The 22633-nt window shown below is 36.8% G+C and overlaps 1 protein-coding gene across 3 annotated transcripts in view; it reads left to right on the top strand.

Annotated features, from left to right (window-relative positions):
- The window catches only part of Dmd (dystrophin), a 1637847-nt gene that overhangs the window by 528370 nt on the left and 1086844 nt on the right, over positions 1-22633 (top strand). For 2 of the 3 annotated variants that reach the window (XM_035449894.1, XM_035449893.1), the window contains exon 1: positions 19650-19793. In XM_035449894.1, the coding sequence (XP_035305785.1) occupies positions 19692-19793 (102 nt within the window). In that variant the 5' untranslated portion in view covers positions 19650-19691. Of the gene's footprint in view, positions 1-19645; positions 19794-22633 lie in introns of those variants that run through there. The other variant, XM_035449892.1, reaches the window with a different exon arrangement.

Genomic DNA, 22633 nt, shown 5'->3' with positions numbered 1-22633 from the left:
CTGAAAGTGTTCCTTTAAATTTCTGTGAAGAGTTACGTTGGAATATTGTCAGGGATTGTGTTGAGTTTGTACATTGCTTTGGCAAAATGCTCATTTTTAGTACATGATCCGTGAGCATAGGAGATCATTTCATTTTCTCATATCTTCATCAGTTTCTTTCCACTTGGAATATTTAATCTTTCATATTTTTCACCTCCTTGGTTAAAATTACTCCAAGATATTTTATATTATTTAAGGATATTGTGAAAGTTGTTTCCTTGGTTTCTTTCTGAGTCCATTTGTTATTTGTATATAGGATGGCTACTGAATTTCATGAGTTAATTTTGTATCCAGATACTTTGTTAGAAGTGTCTATCAGCTGTAGGAGTTTCCCTGTGGAATGTTTAGGGTCACTTATATATACTATCTCCAAATAAATATAGTTGACTTCTTCCCTTTTCACTTATGCCCTCCCCTGCAGAGAGCCTCAAATTGTCTTATTGCTCTACACAAGACTTAAGGTACTATAGTGAATAGTCATGTAGATAACAAAACTTTAGTCTTGCTCCAGACTTCAGTGGGATTGCTTTGATTTTCTCTTTATTTATGTGAATGTGGGCTTGAGCTTGCTATAAATTGGTTTTGTCATGTTTATTATTATGTCCTAATCTCTCCAGAGTTTTACCTTGAAGGAATGTTGGATTTTGTCAAAGGTCTTTTATGCATCTAATAAGATGACTGTTTGATTTTTGTCTTTTATTCTTTTCATGTAGTGGATTACATTTATTATTTTACATGTGCTAAACCATGCCTGCATGTCTGGGTTGAAGCCAATTTGAGCATGGTGGATAAACTTTTTGATATTTTCTTAGAGTAGCTTTGCAAATATTTTGTTGAGAATCTTTGCATCTATGTTCATACTGGATATTGGCTTGCAATTTTCTCACATTGTTGAGTCTTTGAATTGGTAAATGTTCCCCGAGTTCCAGTTTTGGGGATTACTTTGGCAATATATTATTATTATTATTATTATTATTATTATTATTATTATTATGTGAAGGTCTGATAAATTCTGTGTTTAATCCATCTGACTGTGTATTTTTTTGTATTTTTGGAGACTTTTAATTACAGTTTTTATTTTACTATGTATTCGGAGTCTGTTTAAATTGCTTATCTGTTATTGATTTAACTTTAGAGGTTATATATTGAGAAATTCATCATTTTCTTTTAAGTTTTTCACTTTGGTGGTGTATAAGTTTTCAATGTTTGTCCTTATGATTCAATTGATTTCCTCTTGTCTGTGTTAATGTCCCCTGGTTCATCTCTAATTTTATTAACTTGGATCTCCTCTATATGACTTTTATTTAATTTGGCTAAAGGATTTCCAGTCTTGCTGATATTCACAAACCAAAACAAAAACCAAATTCTTCATTTCATTAATTATTTGTGTTATTATTGTCTCTTTCTAGTTTATTGATTTGAGTCTTGAGCCTGATTATTTGTGTATCTACATTTTGATGTGATTTCTCCATTTTCCCTAGACCTTTAAATTGTTATGTTAAGTGGATAATAAGAGATATCTCTATTTATTTTTTAAATATAGGCACTTAATGCTACCTATCAGCTTACCTCTTAGAACTGACTTCCTGTTGGCCCATAGGTTTGAATATGTTGCATATTAATTTTCCTTCAGTTTTAGAAAATCTTTCATTTCTTTCTTAATTTCGGTCTTGACCAAATTTTTTATATCAAGAATTAGTAAGACATATATTTTTTCTTTTTATTAATGTATTTCTTACATTCCAATCCCAGTTACTCTGCTGCCCTCTCCTCCTGCTTCTCCAACTTCCCTCCCCACCTCCCATTTGCTCCTCAGAGAGAATAAGGCCTAACCTAGGAAGCCCACTAAAGTCCCATCATCTCATTGAGGAAGGGCCAATGCTCCTCTCCAACCGCAACACCCCAGTGTCTAGGCTGAGCAAGGTATCTTTGCATGTACAATGAGCTCCACTAAGTCAGTAGTGACTGTTCAATTTTATGAATTTGAAAGCTTTCTGATGCTTCTATTGTTGATTTCCAAGTATAATTTTTGCTAATCTGATGGGATGCAGGGTATTATTTATTTTTTAATGTATACTTTAACTTAGAAGCAAGACAGTTTTATATGTCAATCCCAGCTCCCTCTCCCTCCCCTTCTCCCTGCCCCCACCAACCCCCACCCCAATTCCTCTCTGCTGCACAGGAAGGGTGAGGCGCTCCATGGGGAAATCCCCAAATTCTGTCATATCATCCAGAGCAGGGACTAGGCTTAAAGAGCATCCCTCCACATTGGATGGGCTCCCAAATTCCATTCATATGCTAGGGATCAATACTGATCTACTATCAGAGGCCCCACAGAGTGCCAAGGCATCTTCACTGACACACACATTCAGGGGATCTGGATCAGCCCCATGCTGGTGTCCCAGCCATCATTCTGGGTTAAATGAGCTCCCACTTGTCCAGGTCAGCTGTTTCTATGGGTTTCGCCAGCCTTGGTATTGACCACTTTGTTCATCACTATTCCCTCTCTGCAACTGGATTCTGTGTATAGCTATGGGTGTCTGTTTCTATTTCCATCAACTACTGGATTTGAAGGCTATAGGATGTCATATAAGGAAGTCATCAATCTCATTATAGGGGAAGGGCATTTAAGGTAGCCTCTCAACTATTGCTTAGATAGCCAGATGGTATCAACCTTGTAGAATTTTTGAAATCTCCCTAGTGCCAGATCTCTCTTCAAAACTATAATAGCTCCCTTCATTATGGTGTCTCTCATCCTGCTCTCCTCTATTCTTCCCCTGACTCAACCTTCCTGCTCCACTATGTCATATTCTTTCCTACTCTTCTCTCCCTCTCTTTCTCCAAGATCCCTATCCCCCATGCTCCCAAATCCTATCAGGAGAGCTGTCCCCTATCCTATCTCTGGGGTACCACCCATGTCTCTCTTAGGGTCCTCCCTGCTTCCCAACCTCTCGTGGTGTGGATTGTAGGCTGGAAATCCCATATTAAATTTCTAAAATCCATATATAAGTGAGTACATACGATGTTTGTCTTTTTGTTACTGAATTACCTCACTCAGGATGGGTTCTTCTAGTTCCATTCATTTGCCTTCAAATTTCAAGATTCCATTGCTTTTTTCCACTGAGTAGTACTCCATTGTGTAAATGTCCCACATTTTCTCTATCTACTCTTCAGTTGAGGGACATCTAGGCTGCTTCCAGGTTCTGGTTATAACAGATAATGCTCCTATGAACATGAGCTTCTTTTGGGTATATGCCTAAGAGTGGAATTGCTGGATCTTGTGGTAGACTGATTCCCATTTTCCTGAGGAATCTCCATACTAATTTCTAAAGTGGCTGTATGAGTTGGCATTCCCAACAGCAGTGGAGAAATGTTCCCCTTTCTCCACATCCTCTCCAACATAAACTGTCCTTGGTGTTTTTTATTTTAGCCATTCTGACAGGAGTAAGATAGTATCCCAGAGTTTTGATTTGCATTTCCCTGATGGCTAAGAATATTGAGCAATTTCCTAAGTGTCTATAGGCATTTTAGACTTCTCTACTGAGAATTCTCTATTTAGTTCTGTACCCAGCTTTTTAATTGGATTATTTGGTGTTTTAGAGACTAGCTTCTTGAGTTCTTTGTAAATTTTGGAGATGAGTCCTCTGTCAGATGTAGGGTTGGTGAACGTCTTTCCCATTCTGTGTGTTGCCGTTTTGTCTTACTGACTGTGTCCTTTACCTTACAGAAGCTTCTCAGTTTCAGGAGGTCCCATTTATTAATTGTTGATCTTTGAGTCTGTGCTACTGGTGTTATGTTCAGGAAGCAGCCTCCTATACAAATTTGTTCAAGGGTCCTCCCCACTTTCTGTTCTAAGAAGTTCAGTGTGTCTGGATTTATGTTGAGGTCTTTGATTCAGTTGGACTTAAATTTCTGCATGGTGATAGATATGGATCTATCTGCAGTCTTTCTACCCGTTATGCCAGCACCATTTGTTGAAGATGCTTTCTTTTTTCCATTGTATAATTTTAGCTTCTTTGTCATAAATCAGGTGTTCATAGGTGTGTAGGTCCATATCAGGATTTTCATCTCAATTCCATTGGTCTAACTGTCTATTTGTGTGCCAATACCAAGCTGTTTTCAGGATGATAGCTCTATAATAAAGCGTGAAGGCAGGGATGGTGATGCCTCCAGAAGTTCCTTTGTTGTACAGGGAAGTTTTGGCTATCCTGTGTCCTTTGTTTTTCCATATAAAATTGAATAGTGTTCTTTCCAGGTATGTGAAGAATTGTGCTTAGATTTTGATGGGGATTGCATTAAATTTGTACATTGCTTTTGGCAAGATTGACATTTTTTTTATGTTTATCCTACCTATCCAAGAGCATTGGAGATCTTTCCATTTTTGGTATATTCTTTAGTTTCTGTCTACAAAGATTCAAAGTTCTTGTTGTACTGTCTTTCCTTTGTTTGGTTAGTGTTACCCCAAGATATTTTTTGTTGTTTGTGGCTAATGTAAAGGGTGATGTTTCTCTGATTTCTTTCTCAGACCATTTCTCCTCTGTATAAAGTAGAGCTACTGCTTTTTTTAAAATTTAATCTTGCATCCTGCCATTTTGATGAAGGTGCTTATCAGATGTAGGAGTTCACCTGTAGAGTTTTTGAGGTCACTTATGTAAACTATCTTTTCATCCATAAATAGTGAATGTTTGACTTCTTCATTTCCAATTTGTATCCCCTTGATCTCATTTTGTTGTCTTATTGCTCTAGCTAGAACTTCAACTATAATATTGAAGAGATATGGAGAGTGGGCAGCTTTGTTTTGTTGCTGATTTTAGAGGAATAGCTTTGAGTTTCTCTCCATTTAATTTGATGTTGGCTGCTGGTTTACTGTATATTGCTTTTATTATATTCAGGTATGTTCCTATTATCCCTGATATCTCTAGGACCTTCACTATGAAGGGGTGTTGGATTTTGTCAAAGGCTTTTTCAACATCTTGTGAGATGATCATGTGGCTTTTATTTTGTAGGTTATGTGGTGGATTACATTGATAGATTTTCATATGTTGTACCATTCCTACATCCCTGAAATGAGTCCTACTTGGCCATCGTGGATGATTTTTCTGATGTGTTCTTGGATTTGATTTGCCAGTATTTTCTTGAGTATTTTTGCATCAATGTTCATGAGGGAGAGTGATCTGTAGTTCTCTGTCTTAGCTGTGTCCTTGTATAGCTTGGGTACCAAGGTAATTCTTTAAATTGCTTATCTTCTATTGATTTAATTTTGGTAAGTTTTATCTATCCAGGAAATTGTGCATTTCCTTTAAACTTTCAAATTTTATGGAGTACAGGTTTTCAAAGTATGAGCTGATGATTCTCTGGATTTCCTCAGTGTCAGTTGTTATTTCCCCCTTTTTTTCTGATTTTGTTAATTAGCATTCACTCCCTCTGCCTTTTGGTTAGTTTGGATAAAGGTTTGTCTATCTTACTGATTTTCTTGAAGAAAGAACTCTGTGTTTCATCGATTCTTCGTATTGTTTTCTTTGTTTCTACTTTATTGATTTCAGCACTCAGTTTGATTATTTCCTGGTGTTTTCTCCTCTGTTGTGAGTTTGCTTCTTTTTGTTCTAGAGCTTCCAGTTATGCTGTTAAATCTCTAGTGTGACTATTCTCCTTTTTCTTCATGTGGGCACCTAGTGCTATGAACTTTCCTCTTAACAAAACTTTCAAAGTGTCCCATTAGTTTGGGCATGTTGTGTCTTCATTCTTGTTGAATTCTAGGAAAGTCCATAACTACTTTTTTATTTCTTCCTTGACACAGGAATGGTGCAATTGCTCATTGTTCAATTTCCAAGAGTTTTAGGTTTTCTTCAATTTGTGTTGTTGTTGAATTATAACTTTAAGCCATGGTGATCAAATAAGATACAAGGGGTATTCCATTTTTTTGTATCTGTTGAGGTTTGCTATGTTGCTAAATATGTGGTCGATTTTAGAGAAGGTTCCATGTGGTGCTGAGAAGAAGATATATTCTTTTTTGTTTGTATGGGATATTCTATAGATGTTTCTTAATCCCAATTGATTCATAACTCCTGTTAGTTCCTTTGTTTCTTTGTTAAGTTAATGTATGCTGGTCCTGTCTACTGGTGAGAGTGGGGTGTTGGAGTATCACTATAAGTGTGTGGTGTTTAATGTATGATTTGAGTTTTAGAAATATTTCCTTTATAAATGTGGGTGCTTTGTATTTGGTGCATAGGTGTTTGCAGAAGAGTTGAGACTTCATCCTGATGGATTTTTCCTGTGGTTTATATGAAATAACCTTCTTCATCTCTTTTGTTACTTTTAGCTTGATGTGTAATTTGTTAGATATTTGGATAGCTACACCAGTTTGCTTCTTAGGGCCATTTGATTGGAAAATCTTTTCCCAACACTTGACTCTGAGGTAACATCTGTCTTTAAAGATGTGTCTTTCTTTTATTCAGCAAAGGGATGGATTCTGTCTTTGTGGCCATTCTGTTAGCATGTGTCTTTTCATAGGTGAGTTAAGACAATTAATGTTGAGGTATATTAATTACCATTGATTCTTGTTTGTTTTGGATTTGTTTATTGGGGTGCTATCATGTGTGAGTTTTTCCTCTACTTCTGGCTATTGGTAAAAGAAGAATATCATTTGCCTGTGTTTTTCTGAGTCTAGTTGACTTCCTTGGGTTGGAGTTTTCCTTACAGAACTGTCTGTAGGGCTGGATTTGTGGATATGTATTGTGTAAATATGGTTTTGTCATGGAATATCTTGTGTTCTCCATCTATAGTGATTGAGAGTTTTGCTGGATATAGTATTCTGGGCTGGCATACATGGTCTCTTAGTGTTTGTAGAGCATATATCCAGGACCTTTTGGATTTTGGGGTTTCCATGGAGAAGTCAGGTGTAATTCTGATAGGTCTGCCTTTATATGTTACTTGGTCTTTTACCTTCACTGCTCTTAATATTCTTTCTTTATTCTGTATGTTTGGTGTTTTGATTATTATGTAGCAAGGGTACTTTGTTTTTGGTCCAGTCTATTTGGTGTTTGGTAAGTTTCTTGCACTTTCATAGGAATGTCCTTCTTCAGGTAGGGAAAGTTTTGTTCTATGATTTTTGTTGAATATGTTTTCTGCACCTTTGAGCTGGGCTTCTTTGCCTTCTTCTATACCTATTATTCTTAGATTTGGTCTTGTCACAGTGTCCCATATTTCCTGGATATTTTTTGTTAAGGATTTGTTGGATTTAAGATTTTCTTTGTTGATGCATCTATTTCCCCTAATTTATCTTCAGCACCTGAGATTCTCTCTTCCATCTCTTGTATTCTGTTGCTTATGCTTGCATCTGTAGTTCCTGATGATTTACCCAGCTTTCTATTTCCAGCATTCCCTCAGTTCATGTTTTCTTTATTGCCTTTATTTTAGTTTTCAGGTTTTGAATTGTTTCCTCCATCTGTTTGATTTTTTTTGGCTTTCTTTAAATGATTTGTAGATTTCTTGCATTATTTGTTTTGGTTTTTCTTCCATTTTTAAGGAATTTTCTCATATCCTTTTTGAGGGCCTCTATCATTTTCATGAAGTTGTTTTTCAGGTCATTCTCTTCTTTTTCATCTGCATTGGTGTGTTCAGATCTTGATGGTGTAGAGTCCCTAGACACTGTTGGTGTCATATAAATATTTCTGTTGGATGTGTTCTTATACTGTCATCTTCCCATCTGTTCTTCCAGTGGATTTAGGTAGCGTCTCTCCCTATTCTGGTGTGTATGGTTTCAAGGGTCTATTCCTCTCCTCTCTCCTGGATGGTGGAGGGGCAAGGCAGGAATGGCAGCTAACACTTCCTGCTTTGGACTGCCTTCAGGTCCCTCTGCAGCATTAGGTGGCAGGAAGTATCTGGTGGCCTCAGGTCAGGGGACTGGAAGAGGGAGATGTTGGCTGGAGTAGACCCTGGCACTCACCTCTCTACCAGAGGGTGGAGGGTCAAGGCAGGAATGGTGGTCTCCAGTTCCCTCTGTGGGATTCGGTGGCAACAGGGTATTATTTCAATATTCTTGAATCTGTTGAGGAGGAAGGTATATTCTTTTGTACAGGAGTGAAATGTTCTTCAAATACCCATTAGGTCCACTGGGTTCATATCTGTTAGCTCCATTATTTCTCTGTTTAGTTTTTTTTTTTTCTGGAAGACCTTTGTATTAGCAAGAGTGGGGTATTGAGATCAATATCTATTAGTATGTTGGGGGCAATATGTGATTTTAGCTGTTGTGGTGTTTCTTTTATGAACTTAGGTGACTTTGATTTTGGTAGATAGATGTTTAGAATTTCAATATCCTCTTTTTGGATTTTTAATTTTCCTCAGTTTGTAATGTCTTTCCTTATCTCTTCTGATTAGTTTTGGTTTGAGGTCTTAAATGGCTTCACTGACTTGCTTCTTTGGTTCATTTACTTATAAAATATTCTTCTATCATTGTAATCTGAGGTGATTTCTATCCTTGATTGTAAGGTGTGTCTGAGATTCAGCTAAAGGATGGATTCTGCTTTCAAGTCCAACTTGTTAGACCATGCTCTTGTATTGGTGAACTAAAATCATTGACATTGAGAATAATCAATGAGAAAAATTTATTGAATCTTGCTATTTTATTGTTTAGGTATGGGGTTTCACACTACTTCACTGAGCTAAGATATTTATTTCTTGCATTTTCTCATTTGTGGTTAATTTGTAACACACTGTTTTCCCTCTAGTGCCTTTTGTAGAGATGGATAGGTAGATAGGTGCTGAAGAAATTTGATTTCATAGTCTCTGTCAATTGTGATTGATATTTTTGCTGGCTATAACAGTCTGGCATCTGTGGTGTCTCTGAGCTTGTAGAACATACATCCAGGCCCTTCTGTGTTTCAGAGACTCCATTGAGATATCAGATGCTGCTCTATTGTTTCTGCCTTATGTCCACTTTCTATTATTCACTTTTTTCTTTTGTGGGTTTATTATTTTGATTATTGTATGTCATGGGGAATTCCATTGAATACGTAGATTGCTTTTGATAAGATGGTCATTTTAACTATGCTAATCCTATAGATCCATGGGCGTGGGAGATCTTTCGGTCTTCTGATATCTTCTTCAATTTTTTTTCTGCAAAGACTTGAAATTCTTGTCATACAGGTCATTCACTTGCTTGGTTAAAATTACTCCCAGATATTTTATATTATTTGAGGTTTTTTTGAAGGGTGTTTCTCCAATTTCTTTCTCTGCAATATTATGGTTTGTATATAGGAGGGATATGGATATTTTTCTCCATTTTTTTATTTAAATTAGAAACAAGATTGTTTTACATGTCAATCCCAATTCCCTCTCACAACCCTCCTCCCCTGATCCCCCCAACTAACACCCTACCTATCCCATACCCTTTCTGCTCCCCAGGGAGGGTGAGGCCTTCCATAGGGGGTCTTCAGAGTATGTCATATCCTTTGGGATAGGGCCTAGGCCCATCCCATGTGTCTAGGCTCAGGGAGTATCCGTCTATGTGGGATGGGCTCCCAAAGTCCATTCCTATGTCAGAGATAAGTACTGATCTACTACAAGGGACCCAATAGATTTCCGAGTTTTCCTCACTGACACCCACATTCAGGTGGTCTGGATCAGTCGCATGCTGATTTCCCAGCTATCAGTCTGGGGACCAAGAACTCTCCCTTTTCAGGTCAGCTGTTTCTGTGGTTTCACCAGCCTGGTCTGGACCACTTTGCTCATCACTCCTCCTTCTCTGCAACTGGATTACAGTTAAGTTCAGTGTTTAGTGGTGCATGTCTGCTTCTACTTCCACCAGCTGCTGGATGAAGGCTATAGGAGGCCATATAAGTTAGTCATCAATCTCACTATCAGGGGAGGGCATTTAAGGTAGCCTTTCCTCTGTTGCTTAGATTGTTAGTTGGTGTCCTCCTTGAACATAAGGGAGCAGGAATGTTGAGTCGGGGGAAGAATAGAGGAGAATAAGATAAGAGATACCTTAATAGAGGGAGCCATTATAGATTTAAAGAGAAATCAGGCAGTAGGGAAATGTCTGGAGATCTACAAGGATATGGATATTTTAAAAGTATTTCATGTGTCCAGCCACTTTTCTGAATGTGTTTATCAGCTGTAAGAGTTCCCCAGTGGAATTTTCAGGCTCACTTATGTATAATAACATATCATCTGCAAATAATGATACTTCACCTTGTTCTCTTTCAGATTGTATCCCCTTGACATACTACAGTTTTTCTGCTCTAGCTAAAACTTCAATTACTACATTGAGTAGAAAGTGAGAGAATGGCTAATTTATGCTTGTTCCTGATTTTAGTGGAATTGCTTTGAGTTTCTCTCCATTTAATTTTATGTTGACTCTAGGCTTATTCTAAATTGCCTTTATTATGTGAGGTCTGTCCCTGTGTTCTTAATCTCTCTAGGAGTGTTATGAAGGGGCATTGGATTTTGTCCAAAACCTTTTCTGTGTCTAATGAGATGATCATGTGTTTTTTTTCTTTTTATTTATGTGGTGGATTACATGTGATGATTTGCATATGTTGAATCATTGCTGTACCTATGGGATGAATTCTATTTGATCATGGTGGATGATGTTTTGAGGTGTTCTTGGATTCAGTTTATTGAGTACTTTTGTACCCATGTTTAGAAGTGAAAAAAATTTGTAATTCTCTTCGATTTTTGATTCTTTATGAGGATTTGGTATCAGTGTAACTGTACCCTCATTAAATATATTGGGCAATGATCCTTCTGTTCCTATTTTGTTGAATAATTTTAGAAGCATTAGTGTTAACTCTTCTTAGAAAGCCTGGTAGAATTCTAAACTAAAACCATCTGGTCATGGGCTTTCATTTTTCCTTGGGAGACTTTTAATGACTGCTTCTATTTCACTAGGAGATATAGGGTCTGTTTAAATCGATTATCTGATCTTTATTTAAATTTGGTAATGTTACCTATCCAGAAAATTCTGCATTTCTTTTAGATTTTCCAATTTTGTGGAGTACAAATTTTTAAAATACTTGCTTATAATTCTTTGGATTTCCTCTGTGTCTATAGTCATCTCCCCCTTTTCATTTCTAATTTTGTTAATTTGAGTATTATCTCCCTGCCTTTTATTTAGTTTGAATAAGGGTCCATCTATCTTGTTGATTTTCTCAAAGAACCAACTCTTTGTTTCATTGATTCTTTTATTGTTCTCTTGTTTCTGTTTTATTGATTTCATCCCTGGGATTGATTATTTCCTGCTGTGTACCCCCGAGGCTGTGCTTACTTCTTTCTGTTCTAGAGCTTTCAGGTGTGCTGTTATGTTTCTAGTATGAGATTGCTCCAGTATTTTTTTTTAAATAAAAGTACTTAATGTTGTGAAATTTCCTTTAAGCACTTCTTTCATTGTGTCCCATAAGTCTGGATATTTTGTGCATTCATTTTCATTGAATTCTAGGAAAACTTTAATTTCTTTCTTTATTTCTTCCTTGGCACAGTTATCATTCAGTAGAGAGTTCAGTTTCCATGCATTTGTAGGATTTCTATGGCATCTGTTGTTGTTGCTATCCAACTTTATTCCATGGTTATCTGGTAGGTTGCAGGGAGTTATTTCAATTTTCTTGTATCTGTTGAGACTTGCTTTGTGTCTGAGTATGTGATCAATTTTGGAGAAAGTTTGTTGATATATTTGAATGAAATGTTGTAAATATCTGTTAGATTCAGAACTCCTGTTAGCTTCAGGATTTCTCTGTTTAGTTTTTGTATAGATTATGTGTCCATTGGTGAGAGTTTGATAGTGAAGTAGCCTACTATAAAGGTGTGAGGGACATTACATGATTCAAGCTGTAGTACGTGTGTTATTTTTCAAACTTGATTATCATTCTTTTGAGGGCTTAGATGTTATGAAGTGAAATGCTATCTTGGTGGATTTTTCTTTTGATGAGTATGTACAGTCTTTCGCCATTTATTGATTAATTTTTTGTTTGACATCTATTTTATTAGATCTTAAAATGGCTACATCAGATTGCAGCTTAGGTCGATGTGCTTGGAATATATTTTTCCAACCCTGGAGTAGCGTCTATCTTTAATTTTAAGGTGTGTTCCTTGGATGCAGCAGACAGATGTATCTTGTTTTTGCATGAATTCTGTTAGTCTCTGTCTTTTTACTGGGAATTAAGACAATTGACATTGACAAATATGGTTAATACCTGATATTTTTTTGTTGTTGCATGTGGTGGTTGTATTCTTTCCCTCTATGTCTCAGTCTCTGTATGTGAGTCTGTCTCTCTCTCTCTCTCTCTCTCTCTCTCTCCTCTCTCTCTCTCTCTCTCTCTCTCTCTCTCTCTCTCTCTCTGTGTGTGTGTGTGTGTGTGTGTGTGTGTGATTATTATTTCCTTATTTTCATGGGTGTAGTTGGCCTCATTGGTTTTGAGTTTTCATTCTATCACCTATTATAAGGCTAGATTTGTAGATAAATATTGTTTTAATTTGGCTTTATCATGAAATATTCTATTTTCCCCATCTGTGTTAACTGAATATTCTTTTGGGTCAAGTAGTCCGGATTTGAGACTGTGTTCTCTTAGACTCTGCAGGACTAGTGTCCGGGCCCTCTAGCTTTTAGAGTCTCCATTAAAAAGCCAGGTGTTATTTTCCTGATTCTATTGCAGCTTTTAATATTATCCTTTGTTCTTTATTCCGAGTGTTTTCATTATTATGTATCAGGAGATTTCAAAGGATGCCAGCCCCCTCTTTTTTAGACAGGTGGGCCAATGGAATCAAATAAAAAACCCCAATATCAACCCATACACCTGTGAATACCTAATTTTTAATTAATTTTTATTTGAATTAGAAAGATTATTTTATGTGTCAATCCCAGTTCCCCCACCTCTCCTCCCCTTCCCCCCACAAAAATCACCCTACCTATCCCATACACTTTCTGCTCACCAGGGAGGGTGAGGCCTTCTATAGGGGGACTTCAGAGTCAGTCCTATCAAATAGGATCTAGGCCCACACCATTGTGTCTAGACTCAGGGAGTATCCCTCCATGTGGGATGGGCTCCCAAAGTACATTCCTAAGCTACGGATGCGTACTAACTAATTCACTACAAGGCACCCCATAGATGTCCAAGGTCTCCTCGCTGACACCCACATTCAGAGGGTCTGGATCAGTCCCTTGCTGGTTTCCCAGCTATCAGTCTGGGGACCAAGAACTCTCCGTTGTTCAGGTCAGCTGTTTCTGTGAGTTTCTCCAGCCTGGTATGCATGAATTTGCTCATCAGTTCTCCTTCTCTGCAACTGGATTCCAGTTAAGTTCAAGGTTTAGCTGTGGGTGTCTGCTTCTACTTCCACCAGCTTCTGGATGAAGGCTATAGGATGGCATATAAGTTAGTCATCAATCTCATTATCAGGGGAGGGCATTTAAAGTAGCATCTCCTCTATTGCTTAGATTGCTAGTTGGTGTCATCTTTGTAGCTCTCCAGACATTTCCTGGTGCCCAATTTCTCTGTAAACCTATAAAGTCTCGCTCTATTATAGTATTTCTTATCTTGCTCTCTTCCCTTCTTCCACCAAATCAACCTAACTGCCCCATCATGTCTTCCTCACCCCTACTCTTCTCTCCTTCTCATTCTCCTAGTTCCCTCTTCCCTCCCCCCATGTTCCCAATTTGTTCAGGAGATCTGGTCCCTTTCCCCTTCTCTAGGGGACCATGTATGCCTCTCTTAGGGTCCTCTTTGTTTAATAGCTTCTCTGGTGGTGTGGTATTGGTATTAGCTCTTTGAATTTTTGGTAGAATTCTGCACTGAAGCCATCTGCCACTGGGTTTTTTTTTTTTTTTTTGGTTGGGGGACTTTTGATTACTGCTGTTATTTCCTTAGGTGTTATAGGTCTGTTTAAGTTGCATATCTGTTCTTGATTCAATTTTGGTAAGTGAAATCTGTCCAACAAAATTGTCCATTTCCTTTAAATTTTCAAATTTTGTGGAGTACAGGTTTTCAAAGTATGACCTGAAGATTCTCTGGATTTCCTCATTTTCTATTGTTATGTCCTTTTCATTTCTTATTTTGTTAATTTGCATGTTCTCTCTCTGCCTTTTGGTTAGTTGAATAAAGGTTTGTCTATCTTGTTGATTTCCTGGAAGAAGGAACTCTTTGTTACATTGATTCTTTGAATTGTTTCCTTGTTTCGACTGTATTGATTTCTGCCCTGAGTTTGATCATTTCCTGGCATCTTCTCCTCCAGGTTGAAGCTGCTTCCATTTGTTCTAGAGCTTTCAATTGTGATGTCAACTCTCTTGTGTGACTATTCTCTAGTTTCTTCATTTGTGCACTTGGAGCTATGAACTTTCCTCTTAATACTGCTTTCAAAGTTTCCCATAAGTTTGGGTATGTTTTGCCCCCTTTTTGTGATCCCTTACAGGATCCATTTAAGGTTTCATAGCTGGTGAAGGAAAAATAGCTAAGGGGTATGAGGGAAAGAATTAATGCCCACACAATTGGTCCTCTGCATATTTCTTTCTGCCTTCTCCTGTTCCTCCTCCAGTTCTTGGAGGTATGGGTATATATACATGTTTTCAGCAGTAACTCTTTTTGCAATACAATGTGAGACTCCAATTTCTTAGGGTCATCAAGGCAGATAAGATTTACTCACACTAGCAGAGAAACTAAAAAGTAAGGAGTCTAAGAGAGACATACATGGTCTCCTGGAGAAGGGGAAAGGGATAAGATCTACTGAGCAAATTTCAAGCATGGGGAGGAAGAGGGAGCTAGGGGAATGAGAAGGAGAGAAGAGGAGGATTGAGGAGAAAAGGAGGGAGCAGGAATGTTGAGTTTGGGGAAGAATGGAAGAGAGAAAGATAAGAGATGACCACAATAGATGAAGACATTATAGGTTTAAAGAGAATGCAGGCACTAGGGAAATGTCTGGAGATCTACAAAGATGTCACCAACTAACGATCTAAGCAACAAAGGAGAGGCTACCTTAAATGCCCTCTCCTGATAATGAGATTGATGACTAATTCATATGCTATCCTATATCCTTCATCCAGCAGCTGGTGGAAGTAGAAGCAGACACCCACAGCTAAAACTTGAACTGAACTGAAATCCAGATGTAGAGGAGGAGGAGTGATGAGCAAAGGGGTCCATACCAGGCTAGTGAAACCCACAGAAACAGGGAGACCTGAACAAGGGAGAGTTCTTGGTCCCCAGACTGATAGCTGGGAAACCAGTATGGGACTGTTCCAGACCCCCTGAATGTGGGTGTCAGTGAGCAGACCTTGGAAATCTATTGGGCTCCTTGTATTGGATCAGTACTTATCCCTAGCATAGAAATCGACTTTGGGAGGCCATCCCACATTGAGGGATACTCCCTGAGCCTAGACCCAAGGGGGTGGGCATAGGCCCTATCCCAAAGAATATAATAGACTCTGACGTCCCCCTATGGAAGGCCTCACCATCCTTGTGGAGCAAATAGGATATGGGATAGGAAGGGTGTTAGTTGGTGAGGCATGGGTGGAGGGTAGGGAGAGGGAACTTGAATTATCATGTAAAACAATCTTTTTTCTAATTCAAATAAAAGAATTTAAAAAATCACAAACTATGGAAAGGGAAATTTAAAAAAAAAATTACTCACAGAGCAATGAACTAAATCTTCTAGGAGAAACTTTTAGTACCATTTATTTAGGACTGTATGTCAAGAAGATGGTGTAATTTGAATTTGTATAAGAAACAGAACCTGGTGCCTTTCAGTGCTCTTTGGAAGAATGGGTCTCCACGAAGGTTTAATTTTCCCTGAGATGAGCAAATTGGCTGACTACCTTTGTCTTTTCTTCTCAGAAGGAAAACAAGCAGTAATTCTCTGTGCTAAAATCCTGGTTAATGAACTGGGATGAGAAGTTTGAGAATCTTTCAGTGTAGGGTTATTTTATGTTATTGTTCTCCATCTGTCAGTGAGGTAAGACCAGGACATGCTTAGTTTTTCTATCCATCTAGGGCAATATGAATCAACAGCTTTGGGCGTGTAGTAATTCTATGTCCCTCGATATCTGGGAATGTCTTAGATGGCACGCTTTTGCCTGGGCCCTAAACACTGACCAAATGCCTGTCAATAAGGACAATTGCAGGAAGACAAATTTCTGCAATTACATAGGAGAGGGAAACAAGGACCTGATAGTGGAAGGTAGGTCTAACATATAGCTAAGGGATGTAATCAATAAACTAAGACCTGGTATTGGATAGGAGGTTTCACACAAAACTACAGAATGTAATTAATAAACTCTGAATGCATTGGAGAAATTTTGCCCAGTAAATGATCAGATAGTATTGAACTATTGGAAGTAAATCCCAAGTTTGTTTCCAAAAAGAATAAGATACTAGAAAGATCTACAGCAAGATCTATGTGACACAGGGACTTTTTTTTTTGGTCCTAAGTATTTGGTGTTCTGCAAGCTTCCTGTACCTTTATAAGCATCTCCTTCTTTATGTTAGGAAAAATTTCTTCTGTGATTTTGTTTAAAATATTTTCTGGGCTTTTGAACTGGGATTCTACTCCTTATATTCTTATTATTCTTAGGTTTGGTCTTTTCTTAGATTCCAAGCTTTTTGGATATTTTGTGTCCAAGATTCATTTTTAGATTTAACATTTTCTGTGATCAATATATCCATTTCCTCTATAATATCTTCAATGCATTAAATTCTTTCTTCCCCCCTCTTGAATTGTGTTGATGAAGCTTGCCTCTATAATACTGGTGGTTTTCTTTTCTTTTCTTTTCTTTTTTTTTTTCAAGACAGGGTTTCTCTGTGTTGCTTTGGAGCCTATCCTGGCACTCACTCTGGAGACCAGGCTGGCCTGGAACTCACAGAGATCCTCCTGTCTCTGCCTCCCTAGTGCTGGGATTAAAGGCATGCGCCACCAACACCTGGGTAGTTCTGATGGTTTTCATTCCTAAAGTTTTCATTTTCAGAATTCCCTTAGTTTTTGTTTTCTTTATTGCTTCTATTTCTACTTTCAGGTTTTCAACAATTTTATTCAGTTCCTTCAGCTTGGCTTTTTAAATGAGATTTATTCATTTTTCTTAAATCACTTGTTTGTGTTTTTCTGGTTTTCTTTGAGGGATTTATTCATATCCTTCATTTTTGTTGTTGTTTATTTTGTTGTTGGATTTTTTCAAGAGATTCATTTCCTATTTAAAGCTCTCTATCACCTTCCTATAGTTTATTTAAGGCCTTTTATTGTACTAATGTTATTTTGAAATATTCAGGGCCTACTGTGCAGGCTTCCAGTGGAGACATGTTTGCCTGGCTGTTATTGATAGTGTTTTTTAGACTGAAGTCTAGGTGTCTAGGTTTGGGATGATTATAGGTGGCAATGCTGATTTCTCCAATTTTTTGTTGGGTGGCTGTTTTCTTCCTTGGTTGCTGTTCCTTTCTTGATTTTTTAGAGTGTGTTGGTTATATGTTGCCTGTTTTTCTGGCCCACTTTCCTATGTATTCATGAGGAGCACTTCCTGGTGTTGGAGAAAGCTAGGAGAAGATACCAGTCTATGGTATGCTCATGAGGCATGTACAGGTGGGACAGAAGCGAGTGTTCTGCTGCAGCACTAGGACATGAGGATTGGGATTTGGGGAATGGAGTGTGGAAAAGTTTTAGTGGAAGCCTTCCTGCTCTTCTGGCAGATGTGTCCTGTGGTTGAACATGGGGTGTCTGCTAAGTTCAGGGCTTTGAAAAAGTGACAATCATGGAAAGGGAGGCCAGGGTGAGGATGGTCTGTGGAATCCATTGGGATGGGAGTGGGTGGGAGGGGAGGCTGAAGCTAGTTTTCTGATGAAGTTCTTGGGATGACCTTGAAGACTGGGTCTGCAGGAGCAGAGATCTCTGTATACTTCATGTACCTTAAGAAGCATCACCTTTAGGTTGGTGAAAATTTCTTTCATTGAAAATATTTTCTGTGCCTATAACCTGGGTTTCTTTTCCTTCCTTTGTCCCTATTATTCACAGATTTGTTCCTTTCATGGCATCTGGTGTTAAGATTTCCTAGATGTTTTGCTCCTAGATTTTATTATTATTATTTTTTCATTTTCTTGGACTAAACTATTCATTTCTTCTACCTTGTCTCCAAAGCTGAAATTATCTGTTCCATGTTTTATCCTTTATTGGTGAGGTTTACATCCAAATTTGTGTTTGATTTCCTATGTCATTCATTTATAGTTTTATTTCAGTAGGGATTTTTTAGTGATTATATTTCTTTGATAAATTCTGCTTTCATGTCTATTTTATTATTTCATGCCATTGTTTGTGTTTTCACAGTCTAAATTAAGGTATTTATTTACCGCGTCTTCAAGGTCTTTGAACATATTCATATTTCCTATTTTAAAATACTTTTCTTGTGCTTCAACTATATTGAGTTTTCAGGGCCTATTGTTGTAAGGTTAGTGGGTTATAGAGGAAGCATGGTTTCTTTGCTGTTAATGTGTGTGTTTTTGTACTGACGTCTAGGCATCTGCAGTTGGGATAATTGAGGTGATTCTAGGTATTGGTATCTGGTTTTGTTGTTGTTGAGCATTCCATTTCTTGGTTTCACTGATCACTCTGGATTTTAGGTACATAGATGGCTGTGTGTTGTGTGGTAGAGAGCGCTTCTGCATGTCAATGAGTGGCATAGAGGAATAGAAGTTTTCTAATTTTAAAAAATGCTTAGAAAGGCTTGAAGAAAGTGTTAAGGTGATTCTGTCCTCATCAAGAGGTGGAGTCCCTTGGAAATTGGAAACATAGTGGAAAAAGAGGCTCCTGAAAGCAGGTTTCACTAAGGTAAAGAACATGTCTTGGGAGACAGGGGTGAGAGGGCTAGAAACACTTGTTTTGTACAAAGGCTTGTAGGTTCTAGTGAATTGATCTGATATGGGAGGAAATGTACCTGCAAGCAAACTGCTAAAGGATTGAGGGGGAGACAGTAGATATCCCAATGAGGACAGAAAGGAAAATGAAAATTGCCTACCTGATTCCTAGCTCTGTATGGCCACTGAAAATTTTTGATGGAAGGTGCTTCTAGGTTTTGGTGGCTCACATATTGGAATTAGGATAGACTAGAAGGGAGCGCTGAATCACTCTGTAGGAAGGAGCATAGCGGGGTCAATGTTTGGCAAAGTCCCCATGGAATTGTGATAGGGTGGGAAGAGGGGCTTCAGCAACCAGCTGGATCCTTCATAATCTTAGTTAAAGTTTTGAACCAGGAGGAATGTCAAAACTCATAAACCTGATGAGATCGCTTTATTTGATCCAAATGTACTTTAACATTGAATGTGTGCTTCTCCTACAATTTTTTTTTACAATTTTGAAATGTTTGAAAAGTCCTAGAATTACTTTTTAAAATTATTATAAGGAAGATGCTAATACTCCTAAACAATTGCCTAACATCTGTTTTAATCAATATATATTTATATACATATATAATGTGTATATAAATTATAAGTTATACTTCTGATTTTATATTAGTGATTATGTCTGCTCATTGAAACTGAAATCTACAAATGCCAGACACTGCAAAAATAATACATTTGTTATCATAAACATAAGTATGTGTGGTATTCATAAACTGTTTTCTATAAACCACTTACTTTGTTTTCAATTCTAGGCAATTTGATAGATCAGTTGAAAAATGGAGACACTTTCATTATGATATGAAGATATTTAATCAATGGCTGAACGAAGTTGAACAGTTTTTCAGAAAAACACAAAATCCTGAAAATTGGGAACATGCAAAATACAAATGGTATCTTAAGGTAAGACTTTTGAGATTTCATTTTCCATATTATCTTTCTTTTTGCAGCAATATTTTGGATATTTAACTACTGTAAGTTCACCTGGAAGAATTAATAAAATATATAACTGCTGAATTTTGTAATGTACCTTGAACATGCTATAAAAATCAATATAACAAATAGGACTGAAAATTGTGGTTTGAATGTCTTGTGGAAGGGTGAGAGCATCTGCCTAGGCACTACTGGTCCATCTGATGAATTGTGAAATACAACTGCATCTGTGATGCATGGAAACATCCTACAGCAGAGTATAATGTGGTTCGGGCTCTATCGCTCTCTCTCTCTCTCTCTCTCTCTCTCTCTCTCTCTCTCTCTCTCTCTCTCTCTCTCTCTCTTTCTCTATGTTTGCCTTATATTGGAAACCGTTCAGAAGGAAAAGCTGTGCTATACTTCGTAGTAATGTAGTTGCTGCAAATATCCATCATGATAAAATTACAAGTGTACTTCCCTCAAGACAATTTGTGGGGATGTAGCAATATTTCTATATATCCTATTGACAAAATGCCTTATGAAACAGGCCAGAGGTCAAAACAATGTTGAGTTAATTGTTACTACTTATTGACTTTTTCTGGTTTATGTTAATGGAAATACAACATATGGATTACAACTAGGAAATCATTTAATTCCAACATGTTGTGTCTTTCTTTTAAAGTGCAGATAAAAATAAATTAGATTGTGGAGTATATAATTAAGTTGAATATATATATATATATATATATATATATATATATGTATTAAGTCTAAGAAATATGGTTTATTATGCCAAGTCTAAATTTTTGTTGCTTTGTTTCTCATTATTAATGTTGCAGTTTAAATCAGGTGGTTTTTAGTAGTGGCCAACTTTTAATGTCCAAAACTATTGATTAAGAGAGATAAAGGCAAAGAAAATGGTAGTTTGTAGCAGGTTTCTTAGACCACAATGCCCCAAATCATGACATGGAGTCTTATTAGTAATTATGAATTCTTAGTGGTAATTTAAGATTATTTCACTAGGTCTTTTAAATTAATTTATCCTGTATCTATTAATCTGTGTGCTGCCCCAATGCTTGATTACCTCATCTATGTAGTATCCATCCTGCTGTGCTGCTTCTTCCATTTCTGGCTGGCTGGCATTTTCTCTCTGCCAGCCAGCCCCACCTATCCCTCCTCTGCCTAGCTATTGATCATTCAGTGTGTTATGAGACCAATTAGATGCCTTGGACAGGCAAGGTAAAACAGTGATACATCTTTACATAGTTAAATGAAAATACAATTTTTATTGTGAAGTTTAATGACATTTTGTGATGTTTATTCTTTGATTAATCCATTTTGTGTATATTTGTAATGACATATATTGTTATTGACATTTCTTAGATGTGAAATATGGAGGAATTTATACCTAACCTGGGTCTATTCAATTTGTCCTATAATGTCTTAGTGATATAAAATACATACCTAGTAACTTTTAGTTTCTTTTATGAACTCAACCAACAGTATATATTTTCATTACATTTAGTTAATGTATTTTATCCTCACTAGGAGTGCTATTTTAATTTTTGTTAGGTGTTGGAAAATTAAATTGCTAAATGCTAAACAGTTTATAATTCAAATAAAAATTTTAAAATATCTTATGGGACCCCATCAGCTTAGTTTGAAACAGCCTTAATTTTATAGATTTTCTTTGATACATTATTACTTGTAATTAGTCAGTTAATTTTCTTCAACTGCCAAGGCAAAGTCCATCGGTTTACTCTGATGTCCCTTGAAAGATTAACTTTTTCCATAGTGGTTTGTGGGAACTATAACAGCCAAAATTTAGCTTCTTTCCCTAGTCTTTTACAGTTTTCTCATAAATACAAGCTGTTTAGGACCTGCCTGAAATCAAAAAACAGTTTTCTGCAGATCTTCAAAGCTCTTCCGCTGTGCATCTTTCTCCTTTCTAGTATTTTACCTTGTAATATCTATGTTTGCCCAATGGGCTTTGTGTTCCATCTCAAGAAATCAAATCACCTGGTATTTTTTCATTTGCTCATCTTTTCTTACAGTATAGAAATCTGTCTAGATAGGAATATGGGCAACTTCAGTGCTCAGTCATGTAATTGTTTCCATTCACTCTGTAGTCATAGTCCTTTGTCCTGTGTTCAGCATCTCCCAAACCATTCTTTCATAGATGTTATTTATTTCTGTTGTTCAAATATGTTTCTAAATCTCCTCCCATTTATTACAAATTGACATGAAATAAAAATACAAATATTTTAATATTTAAAGTTTTATACTAATACAGTCATGTAAGTCCATCATAATATTATAAATCTGTAAAATATAGAAAACTCCCCACTGCCTGAAAGTATAATTTATTAATTACAATTGATAAATATTTATAAACATGTTTCCTACTCAGTTAGATAAGGTACAAATGTATTATATTTATTCTATTTTTAACCTACAAATAAATTAGAAAGGGATTTATATATAGATATGGAAATGTTCAACCAGATACAGAGATGTTAATGGTAACACAATTCCTATAAAATATAGCCTAATTTTCTTCATTAAATATGAAATATGCCTAAACATGGGTGTGTAAATATGCATTAAGATGTCTGAATAAGTTTACATTCTGAGTAGGGTTTTATTAAAGATGTTTTATTAAGATAAACCCAATGGTATCTCATCAGTACACAGAATTTATGGGGCATATTCTTGTATATGTTTTGGATATATCTTTCTCTTATTGGTTGATGAATAAAGCTGTTTCTACCAAAGCACAGGCAGTATTTGTCCAGATGGGAAATCCAAACAAGTATATAGAAAGGTAGTAG

The sequence above is a fragment of the Cricetulus griseus genome, chromosome X (genome assembly GCF_003668045.3).
Source record: "Cricetulus griseus strain 17A/GY chromosome X, alternate assembly CriGri-PICRH-1.0, whole genome shotgun sequence".
Lineage (NCBI taxonomy): Eukaryota > Metazoa > Chordata > Mammalia > Rodentia > Cricetidae > Cricetulus > Cricetulus griseus.
The sequence above is the reverse complement of the archived record's forward strand: the minus strand, read 5'-3'. Positions and strand labels throughout refer to the sequence as shown.